The sequence below is a fragment of the Gopherus evgoodei genome, chromosome 5, assembly GCF_007399415.2.
Source record: "Gopherus evgoodei ecotype Sinaloan lineage chromosome 5, rGopEvg1_v1.p, whole genome shotgun sequence".
Lineage (NCBI taxonomy): Eukaryota > Metazoa > Chordata > Testudines > Testudinidae > Gopherus > Gopherus evgoodei.
Window position 1 is genome coordinate 36,118,734 of NC_044326.1, and position 12,138 is coordinate 36,130,871.

At 41.2% G+C, this 12,138-nt stretch overlaps 1 protein-coding gene across 2 annotated transcripts in view; it reads right to left on the reverse strand.

The window, feature by feature from the left end:
* Positions 1–1,893: 1,893 nt before the first annotated feature.
* Positions 1,894–12,138, reverse strand: part of SEPSECS (Sep (O-phosphoserine) tRNA:Sec (selenocysteine) tRNA synthase) — a 54,873-nt gene continuing 44,628 nt past the window's right edge. Inside the window, exons 8-10 of one of the 2 annotated variants that reach the window (XM_030563077.1) lie at positions 8,885–8,978; positions 8,127–8,217; positions 1,894–6,707 (exon numbers count right to left, since the gene is read on the reverse strand). In XM_030563077.1, coding sequence (XP_030418937.1) covers positions 6,452–6,707; positions 8,127–8,217; positions 8,885–8,978 — 441 coding nt within the window. In that variant the 3' untranslated portion in view covers positions 1,894–6,451. The remainder of the gene's footprint in view (positions 6,708–8,126; positions 8,218–8,884; positions 8,979–12,138) is intronic. The other variant, XM_030563076.1, reaches the window with a different exon arrangement.

The following is a 12,138-nucleotide window of genomic DNA, read 5'->3' on the forward strand; positions in this document are numbered from 1 at the left end:
CTAGAAGTCTGAGACAAATTCTCACAGATGTCTCAGTATGACTTTGCAGGTGGTTGACCAGGTCTAATATAATCTTTTTGGGGGCAGATAGGCTATTGATATGATGAAGTGCAGAACTGCCTCTATAAATGCTATCCTTTGAGTAGGAACTAACACTGATTTATCTTTGTTTTCTTTTAATCCTAGGAAGGTGAAAAGTGGCAGATTCTATTGTAGGAATATTCCACAAATGAACCAATCATCTAAGTATGGGTAAACCCTCATTCTTTGTCAGGTATGTTGTCACTACTGCTAGGCATTTTGTGAATACCCTTAATGCTTTTCATAGATGAATTGATAGGACCCTGTATTGGTAGGGTGAATTGCTCACATGGATATTAGATATTTTCAATGGGCAAGATGAATTGCTATACAAAAATAAGCATCCTGGAAGTAGATAACTGCTTACCAGTCCAGTGGATCAAAGATTGGAATTACCAAGGCCAGAGTCACCACCCTGAACTTGAGCTTGCAAATGAAATTATTCAGTTGTCTCGGGGTCATCATATGGCCCCAGTCCTCCCCTTCTACTATGTTCTTGAGGCACTTCTTCCAGTGCTCCAAGATTTAGAAGTGACTGTACCTCTTGATTCATAGAATGTTAGATTCCAAAGGCAAAAGGGAACATTGTGATCATCTAGTTTGACCTCCTGTATAACACAGCCCAAAGTACTTCTCCAAAGTAATCCCTGTTTGAACTAGAACATATCTTTTTTTAAAAAACCCATTCAATATTGATTTAAAAATAACCAGTGATGGAGCATTCACCACAACCTTTGGTAAATTACCCTCCCTCTTAAAAATTTACATGCAGTCTGAATTTGTTCAGCTTTAACCTCCAACCATGGGATCTTGTTATACCTTTGTCTGCTAGATTGGAGAGCATTCTATTGTCAAATTTCTGTTACCCATGTAAGTACTTACAGACTGTGATCAAGTCATTAATTAACCTTCATTTTGTTAAGCTAAGTAGAGAGAGCTCCTTTTGTCGCACAATAAGGCATATTTGATGAACATGTTCTCATGAGAGCAGGCCCTAAGTAGAGTCTGGGAAGATGGTTGGGGAGGGACTAGAATTGTATGGAGTAACCCACCTCTATGATTTCTAGGATCCAATGATTTGTAGCAATCCACACTCCATGAAAATAAATGGCACCTAAATGGAGAGGATATAAGAGGGAGATCCAATACAGGCTGTACACTATTCCCAGCTAGGGAGTCAAATCTCTTGCCTTATGATGAGGAGGGCAGGTGAGAAGACATGGTGGTGAAGAAGGATGGTTTCCTCCTCTGAAATTTCTGGCACTTCCTGGGTGGTTCAGGCTGTCTTCATTGGGTGTAGAATGGCTGCCCCTTATGTAGTTGAGACCTAAGTGTAGACTTACATAAGTGCAGGAGTGTAGACTACTAAGGACCTCAGTGTCACTCAAGAGTCCTCATCAGTCTTCACATTTAAAAGTTTGCATCCTTCAAATGAAATATTTTCAGTTTTAACATTTACCTCCTTAGGGATTCCTGAGGATAGGAACTAAAATGATCTCTTCATGGCAAACAAGGAATCCATATATTTGGACGCTGTGTCTGCATCATCTACTTGAAGAGATGTACATGCAAGTTGCCCCTTCAAACTAAAGGATTTAAATGCCTCTCCGCCATCTTGAGGAAACCTGTCAGCAAATTTGGAGATGGTGTCCTGTGACAGAGTGTGGCCCTCTGCTCCTGTCTCCCTGAACAAATGGGTCTGACACCTCCAATTTGTAACCACCACTATGTACTTTATTAGTGTTATATCAACCACCACCCTCTTAAGAGTCCCACATAGCAATTCTATTCACTGTATCATACAATAAGCATCATCGCCTTTTGCCAAAGAAAAGAGAGGGAAGAGAGGGTCTTTACCCTGGCCCTGCTGGCCTGCCTTCTCTCTCCCTCTAAGCCTGATTAATAATTATCCCCTCCTTCCCTCAATCAGATCTGATAGATCACACAGCAAGCAAGCCGAGAAATTGCAAATTCCACAGGTGGTAAGAAGGAACCAGGTGGTTGGGGACACCCCCACCCTTTAAATAGTCAGTTGGAGGCATGAATAAACTCAGGATGTAGGGTTGGCCCCCAACAGACATAGCACACACCAACAGTGCAATATATGTGACAAACACTTGAAGAATTTGCCTGATCCTCTGAAATGAGATTTACATAAACTAGACAAAAATATTCAAGGCTGCAAAGACAAATATATTAAAACATTTATTATGTATTTTTGCCCTGGATCATTTAAAGTAAGACATTACAGGTGATCTTAATACACAATTAATCAGACATGTCAAACATTCAGGAACTAATTAGCACAGGTTATTATATGGTAAAATGGAACTAAAGCACTGCATCTCACAAACCTTGAGAGGAAACAGCACTGGCCCCCTCCTACACACAGAGTCACCCCCTCTCAACCACTTAATTTGGTTTTCTTTGAGTTGTGGGAGGCCCCGTGGCCTTACTTCTTCCATCATGTTGAAAGTGTAGTTGATTAAAATCTCCACATCATCATCAGGTCAAATGTCAGTTCACTCCTACCTTCCTATGAACTTTGTGACTGGGTGCAGTGTGGCAAAGGTTCTCGAGTTCTTCCCCTTCTCCATACAATCTCATTGCAAAATTTTCATGAGAGGCAGCCATTATCAGCTTTTCCCTCTCACCCTACCTCCAAACAGAGCTGCCTTCATTCTATCATCACCTTCTAGCAGCAGTGCTGTGAAACTCTGCCCACTTCTAAGGGGTAGTATTTCCCATAGTCTTAAGGGGACCTTGTCCATAACTGGTTTTTATAAGGGACACATGGAAAGATTAAGTTAGTAACTGGTGCATAATTGGAATGTATATTACTTACTTTATCATACATACTGGTGGACAGTGGTCAATGACGTTCTAATCTTCCTTTAAAGGCATTCTGTTTAATAATTTGGCTCACATCTTTTCTACAGAACTAGCTCTGCATTGTAAGAGATCAACACAAAGGTTTGGTAATTCTTTTCCATTTGTTTTTTAAAAATACATTGGAGTTTGGATTATTTAAATCAAATTTAATTTCAAGTTATTAAATTACCCACAGCATCTGGCCTCCAGAGCTTACAGTCTAAATTAAGATGTGACATGACATAACAAATGACAGCGACACAGCAAGTGAGAGTGACAAACAGCAGGGTGAGGAAGAACAAGAGTAGCAGCAATAAGATCACAGAGGTATTTAGTTTAAGGCACACGCACATCATGACGGTACAAGGTTTTTAAAAAAAAATTAAATTGACTCGCTCGATGAGGGCATTTGCTGAGTCTTCAATGTGAGCCTGAAGAACAGATTTGTCTGCAGAGAGAACAGCGGCCCTTGCTGGGCATTCCAGGCACAGAGATTAGTGTTGGGGAAAGAAGCCATTATGATGCCCATGGAAGAAGTGGACAAATGAGGCACAAAGGCTTGCGGCATTGTCAGAATAGGAGGTCTGGCAGTTCTGTTCCGGCTGGCAGAATTCTACAATTTACGGGCCTTAGTTTGTATGACAGTATTTTACAATGGCATATACAAATCATGCTTGTGAACAAATACATTTAACAAAAATCTAACTTGAGGCTAGAATGCATGCAGCATTTAAATGGTGATATTATGTTAAAGTAAAAATATGCCAAGTCACCACAGACAATGGAATCACAAAAGAAAATATGTGTGTGTGTGTGTGTGTGTGTGTGTGTGTGTGTGTGTGTGTGTGTGTGTGTGTGTAAGTAAAACTAGTGGGCCACATTCTTCATAGCTTCAGCAGGCCACGCACAGTGTGCCTCCAGGGGCTACTTGCATTCCTCCATTTCCCCCGCAGTAAATTCCTTGTATGTCATACTGCATCATCCTCTATTTCAGGATCTCCCTACAACTCCTCCACCCCTTTCCTCATAACAGGGGCTCAGAGTGTACCCCCATTGCTCTGGTCTATGTGTGTTCCCTGCATACCTCCCTCCCTGTGACAGGGTGCCCAGCAGGAATGACTGAGCCAGCCTTGTCACTCCAGCTCTAATTAAAGGAGGTAAACCAGTGGCTGACTGGTAAAGGAAAAACAGCTGCCAGCCTGATTAGCCTGGTTTTATATACAGACCCAGAGGTGGGGGCGGAGAGCCAGGGAAGGAGTGTGGTAGCTCTGCCCTCCTGAGTCAGAGACTAAGGAGTTTTCAAGGCTGGAATCTCCAAGGCGTACACCTGGTGAGAAGGTGGTGGGATGGCACCATGCAAATAAACTGCACTGGTGACTCCTGAGTCAGAAAGTCTTGGAGTAGTTTTTGAAGCAGAGCAGAGGCAGGACCAAGGTGGCCCTGCGATGCCCTGTTACACTCCCAGTCACCATTGCCCACTCTCCAGGTCCTTGCTCTCCACCCCCAAGTATTTATGGTTTGCCCCTCCTGACTTCCCATCCACAGCCCTTTCCTCTCCCCACATCTCCACTCTGGACCCCTGCTTCCTTCACCACCACCACTCCCCATCCCTACATACTCTTGAAGATCTTGCTTCTCCCTCTCTCCCCCTAAAGCATTCTGGGTCCTTGCTTCCTTCCCCCTCCATCTTCCTTTCCCTCACTTCCGGGTCCCTGCTTCACCCATCACAACTGCCCCATCCCTCTGGTCCCTGCTGCATACCCTCACCCTGGCCCCCTCCCTCTCTGGGTCCCTACTCCTCCCCCATGCACTGGGCTCTCTCCACCCCCACCTCCACTTCCCTCCATATATACCATGCCTGGAAAGCTCTCATTTCTGTTAGAGTCCAGGCTACAGTCTCCCCACTCAACAGGTTAAGCTGCTGCCTCTGCTATGTACAGGGGACAGCAGAGATTCCTCTGCCTGTGGCAACAGGCAGTGTGTGGCCCAGATTTTCCTCTGAATCAGGCTCTTTTGGTGTTCTGATTTCCATCAGAACTAATAGAAGGTGTGTCTACGGATGCCTAGAACGTTCCATTATTTTTAAAATTGATCAGATGTGGCATGCCAAAATTATCATATTACAGACAAACACAGAGAAATGCCACTGAGTTGAGCATTAGATCTCGCTCCACTTGGCCAATAAATGATTTGGAATATCTTTAATTTAACCAAATTGCCGCTCTGCATATACCACATGAATCCTGTTTTAATTTCTTTTTAAAAAATGAAAAAAACTTGACAAGCCTAAGCCAACAAAAGCAAACTCAGTGATATGAGCCTTTACCTAGGCTAACGAGTTCAGTCAGTGACTGAATATAGCTGGGGCAGCAGCAGCACCACCCACAGGAGATGGTTCAGAATTAGGAGGCATGGTCTCCAAATTTATCAAAGTGCTGGAGTAAATCTAACATCCTAGGAGTCCCCATGAACATCTGCTGTTCCTCCTTAGGACCCATAGGAGAACCAATCTCCCATTACTTCAGGTCTGCTGATTTCTCCTATTCAGGAGAGCAATTATTAAGGCATAAATCAAATGCAAGAGGAAGGGGAGATCTTCCCATTTCACTGCCTTCCTACTGCAGCCCCCTTCTTTCCCTGCTGTTTACCCCCATATGCTTCCTGTGGGACTGTTCAACCCTGAAAGTCTTTCCAGGGGCTGAGGATTGGCTGAATCCTTGTAAATTGCTCTGTTACACTCCCTTGTAGATTTCACTTTGCCATAGGGAGTCTGTGCCTTTCCATGGTGATCCCTGGCTAAGAACATGTACAGACTTCGAACATGTGACTCCTGTTTTCAGCTGTTCAAATTACTATCAGGAAAGGGACTTGGAAAAACCATTTCTCCCCATTGTATCTCATGCTCACATTACTTTAAAATTTCATTTAATAATATCCATGCCCATAAAGAGATGTAGCAGGAAATGGCTGTGAATGCACTCATCAGCAAATACTCACACATGCATGAACACTCGTTCCAGAGACATTTTTGTGAGCAAAAAAGGACTGTTTGCTAAATGAACACCAATAGCAAAATCAGAAGGGATACAAAACACTGCTAAAGCAAATCCAGTTTAAAATATTAATCAATATTCACTGAAATGTTCTTCAGATATTTGTCCAACTCCAATCACAATGGGGCAAATTCACTTCTAGAGAAAGACCCACCTTAGAGCCTTCATACCATTTAAGCCCTATTTGAGTACTTGAGTGGGTTTTTAAGAGGTGCAAAAGCCTTGTGGTTTGCTGTCTGCACAGCACTGAATGTTACCCAATAATTTTTTTAAAATCTGAATTTCATCCAAGTTTTTTTTTAATTTAAATTTCCACTCCCTGTATTGCATATTCCACAATACAAACAGGATACAAACGTCACCTAATCAAAAAAACAAACAACCCCCCCAAAAAACAAACAAACACACACACCAAACTTTGTGTGTTCCAAAATCCACATCTTGCTCTAGTATTCAGTCTCTCCCACACTTGTATGTTTAGTACAGTTATCCATTTCAGGCACATCTTTTCTATTGCTCTTTTCTTTTCTAAAAGTCTTCATACACTTATCCAGTCTTTTTAGGAACAGGTCTACATCTTGCTTTTTCATTCCAATTGCTGAAGCAGCATTGAGATAAGCACAGGGATAGCTATTTGTATGTGACATAAAGCCTTTGAAAGTGTAGTTGTTCACTGTTTGCAAAGATCCAAGGGGAACCACCCTGAAACAAACAATCACAATTCAGTTAACAATGCTCAGGGCTGTTTATAGGAAGCACAGTATTCTGAAATCATTTACAAGCATTTCTATGCATAACAACAAGCGTAAATTATAAACAAGTTTGTGTAAAAGTACCTGAATTGAACCAATTATTAAAGAACATTAAAATCAAGAACTATAAAAAACAGCATGGGTACAAATAGGACTGGAACTTTTGAACTTGATGAAACCTTGAATTTTTTCAAAGATGATATCTGTGGAGACCAATCTACCCAAAGAGGACTGTAATAGCAGGACAAGTAAAACTTACCATCAGGCAAAACAAAACAAAAAACACCCCATTTTACTGCAGTGTATATACAGATATACTGTAGTTCATCTGTATAAGAAGTGGAATAATCCAAGCTAATGAAGCATGGTCTTCTGATGTGAAAATACTCAGTTCTGCCAGAGAAAGTGACTAACCCTGTAGCAGAAGTTAGTTGACAGCAGCAATATTCAGATTAAAGAATGCTGCCAAAACAAGTTTTAGATCATCCTCTTCTTCTAAAAGGTTTAAACTGAAATCATTAAAAATTATTTGGCCTGCATTTCCCTTGCCATGTACGGTCTAGCACTAAAATTTTTCCACCTACACTGGCTGAAGTTATTTCTGGAAAGTAGGATTTTCTTTCACACTACAAAAAGCAACAAACAACATTAGAGATAAGCAATGTATTTCCTGGATCTTTGGCACAAAGATGATTTTTTAAAATACAGCTGAAGCCATGTTAAATATTCCTCTAAAATTACTGTGCTTGACAAAAACTGAAGTTTGTAACTGCTTCCACAGCTAGTGAAAGATGCATTATTACTAATTTGTATTGTGGTACCACACCTAGAAGGCCCCAATTAGGGTCAGGACCACATTGTACTAGGCACTACTGCCACATATAACAAAAAAAGGACTGTGAATAATCTGGGAAAAGGACAATCTTAAGATTAGGTGCTACAGCAAACAGACAGGAATAGTACAACGTAACATGGTAATCAGTAGTCGTATCATAGCACACCAATTGTCTAACTAGCATACAGTGTTTTGCAGGCATCCTGTCAGTGGCAAGTTTTAAGGAGAGGTTTGACAGACATTATGTAGTTAGTGGTTTAGCAAATTTTTACAGGAAGTTCCTTGCATGCATAAGGAGCAGCATGGGAGGAAGCATGAGGACACTTGTGGGAAAACTAAACTAACAAGACAGTGAAGGCTGAAAGCAGTGGAATGAAGAATGCATCACTGACTCTTTACAACCAGCTTCAAATTTGTGCTAGGGATACATGTGTACACATTATTCCTCAGTCAGTTTGTAAAGTCCTAAGAACCATCACAGCACAGCAAATTTCACTGAATATGATAAATGTTTAAAATATTTCAGATGCTCACCTTGCTCCTGAAACTTGTCTTGTGAAAAGCATAGATCCAAGCTGAGTAACAGCCATGTCACTGTGTTTATCTAGATTCTCTAGAGACATAGCTGAAGACACAAACAGCTATGTTATAACAACTGTAATAAAGCTCCTCTTTCACAAGAAAAGAACCATTGATAAGTTTTATCTAACAACAGTGCCCTGGTTAAACATTTGAGTTAGAATATAACTAATATGAACATTCTTACTAGTATTTTTTAATTCTTTTCAGTTTTCCACTAAAGATAGCCTTTCATTAGCTGATTAGACTGTTTATACAGTTGAGATACTGTGTGGGGAGAGACGTTCCAGTTTTCCAGGTTCAGCAGAGTTATTGCTTACAATGAAAATCCTAAGTAAATAAAAGGACTCACTAATAGTCTATTTTACAGAGGTTCAGCACCAAGCAGTTGTGGTTGAAATAACTATTAAACAGTATATAAATAAATAAATTGTAGTACTAAATGCTGTCACTCTTTTTACTCTCATGATCAAACACAGCATATTTTGATCACAAGCAGTTATGTATATAAATACAGAGCCTGAGTCACTAACTGCACTACTCCACTTTTAGGCTGATGCGAGTCCATTGATTTCAATGGACTTGTATTGGCATAAGATTAATGGAATGGAATGGAATCAACCATATGCAAGCTCATCTTGTGTATGCAAGTGTATTAAAAATATAGAAGATTTCAGAAGTGCTGGCTCAGTTCAAAGCTGAACAGTAATTACCTAAAGAAATAGGATTGTGTGGTGTGTTCAACAGCCTCTCATTGTAGACTTCTGCTAGCTTCCTCAGCTGACCTGAAAGGTAGGAAAACATTTCCTGGAAAAAAGCAACAATTTTCAATTAATTTTCTTTTTTTCTCTGTTGAATAGTTAATATCAATTTTAGAAAGTTGTCAGCCTCCAGAATATACCATAAAGTATTCAAGTGGTCCCCAGTTCATATGTATTAAGCATCAGCCATTTATTTGAGTCAACAGGTTAGACAGTGTCCTTGAGCTGCACTGGAAGCCCCTTCCTGTGTAAATCTCTCTCCATACACAGAGCGGGTACCATGGTCTTCCCTGCCTGATGAGATGAAGCAGCTCCATGTGGGCCAGCAACTGTGCTTAGGATTCCTATCAATCCCTCTTTGGCTCCACAGAATTTATATAGAAACGGTAATCCATTCTTGAGGAGATTGTGGCAGCAAGACCCCTTCCAGGGTCCTGCAATGGGAATGGGCAGGGTGGCCTTGTTGTGATAGAGGCTGCATCTGCAAACATAGCAGACCACCTGTACTCCCACATCATCTCTGACCTAAACTGTTCACCACCACAGGGCATTCACTGCCAGGGAGTTAGAGAGGAGCTGCCAAGGCCAAACTGGTGCAGGGTTGCAGCCAGTCTGCTATGCTTTCGGGCAAGAGCTTTAGCATAAGTCAGCAAACCCTGCCCTCCCAACAAGAGGCTGTTGAGGAATCGCCACAAAGAAATCCTTGCAGAAATAGCCACACACAAATCCCTTGTCTAGTATCTTTTACCAGGACAGGGGACAAACTGGTTCAGTGAAAACAATACAAGTTGAGATATCATTCCTCAGTTCATATTTTATATTTCCTGGTGAATATTGTATTTTACATTTATTTAGTGTCCTTCATTTTGAAGGAGCCCAAAACACTTCAAATGTACATAACACAGAGCACCACTGGAGTTGAAGATGGCATAGCTCTGAATGTAAACAATACATAGTGAGGGACTAGAGGGAAATTTTGGCCCTCTACACCAGGACAGACCTCTACTCTTACAAAATTCCCATGGCATCATTCATATTCAACTACAGCAGACAGGACGATAGCTGTGATACTCATGATATAAGATGCAGAACCTTTAGTGAAACATGTTGATATCTTTGAGCACAAATTATATTAGTAAACTGCAACTTCAAAAAAAAAAAAGTAACCCTGCATGACGCCCATGAAAACAGGAATTAGCATTCCTTTCATCCATCTTTTTTAGTTTTCCAGTACAACACTAAAAAAGCACATTTTGTTCCCATCAATATCTGAAAAAAAAATTCTTGTTTCTTACCAGCTGAAACAGTTCCGTGATGAATCAGAATATTTCTACTGTTTAGCATCACAGATCTGAATACATATGACTGAAATATTAATTGTTAACCAATTAGATCAGATTTTTTTGCTTTCTGATTGATTTAAAGGTAAATAGTTGGGGAGGTTTGGACCAGTTGCAACAGAGAGGTGAACACTGTTCTGCCTGCATTGCTGGCCAAGTCATGCCAAACTGCTGCTTGTACTGTTTTAATCTGAAACAGTCGTAGTGTAGAAAAGAAGTGCAATTTGGCATCTGTCACTAGAGAGCTGCAACTGCCATCAGCTCCTAGAAGAATCCCTCTTTCTGCACAAGAAGGACAATAGGTCAGCATCTGATCTGCTTTTACATTAAACAAGAGAGCATCGATATGGGTATGAATGAATTTTGTGCCATACACTATATTCTCCTCCACAGTCATCTATGCCATGCAGACAGTTCCTTTCCCTGTCCTCTTTCTGGGACAAGCAGCTAGTCACCCTGCAGCTGCTGCTCAAGCTTTCTAAACATTATAGATGGGTGTCAAGAGTTCAGATGTCATTTCATCAGACAGTTCCTTTACTGAAAAGGATGCCGAAAGCAAAGAGGCCTAAGTGAATTGCCTACCTATCTAGCTAATGCATATGCAACATCATGATAGTAGGAAAAAAAAACCCACACATCACAGCTGCTTCAGGTCTTCACCAACTAAACAATTCAGTGTTAGTGATGCTCCCCTCACACCTCAGCACAGAACACTGATGGACAAGAGTCAGAACAAACACCACTCTACCTAACACTTCCTATGGCCTCTGAGTTGTCATTTTCAGCACTTCACATTGGTAGACATAGGTAGAGTGTGTGGGTGAGAGAGAGAGAGAGAGAAAGGCGCAAAAACGAAGAGGTTTTTAAGTTTAGGTAGCCTCATTCCTGGTCATCAGGTATCAGCTTGTTCTTCCTCCTGACTACAAGAATTTTGTTCACCATTCACTTCAGTACAACTGCCTGCTTGCTACCTCTCCCCATCATCCTTTCTCATGACTATTGCATGGCATCCTCCTCAATTTTAGGACTTGACAAAGAACCCTCCTTTCTACAAACAGCGGCATCCTCCATGTGTGGACAATCATCCTACCATCTGACATGTACCTCTCTGACTGGAACCAGATAGATCTGGTGAAGTTTAATAAAGACAAATGCAAAGTGCTCGACTTAGGAAGGAACAATCCGTTTCACACACAGAATGGGAAGAGACTGTCTAGGAAGGAGTACAGCAGAAAGGGATTTGGGAGTTATAGTGGACCACAAGCTAAATATGAGTCAACAGTGTGATGCTGTTGCAAAAAAAAACAACAAATGTGATTCTGGGATGCATTAACAGGTGTGTTGTGAGCAAGACACGAGAAGTCATTCTTCTGCTTTACTCTGCAATGGTTGGGTCTCAACTGGAATATTGTGTCCAGTTCTAGGCACCGCATTTCAAGAAAGATGTGGAGAAATTGGAGAGGGTCCAGAGAAGAGCAACAAGAATGATTAAAGGTCTAGAAAACATGACTTATGAAGGAAGGCTGAAAGAATTGGCTTTGTTTAGTTTGGAAAAGAGAAGACTGAGAGGGGACATGATAGCAGTTTTCAGGTATCTAAAAGGGTGTCATAAGGAGAAGGGAGAAAACTTGTTCATCTTAGCCTCTAAGGATAGACCAAGAAGCAATGGGCTTAAACTGCAGCAAGGGAGGTTTAGGTTGGACATTAGGAAAAAGTTCCTAACTGTCAGGGTGGTTAAACACTGGAATAAACTGCCTAGGGAGGTTGTGGAATCTTCATCTCTGGAGATATTTAAGAGTAGGTTAGATAAATGTCTATCAGGGATGGTCTAGACAGTATTTGGTCCTGCCATGAGGGCAGGGGACT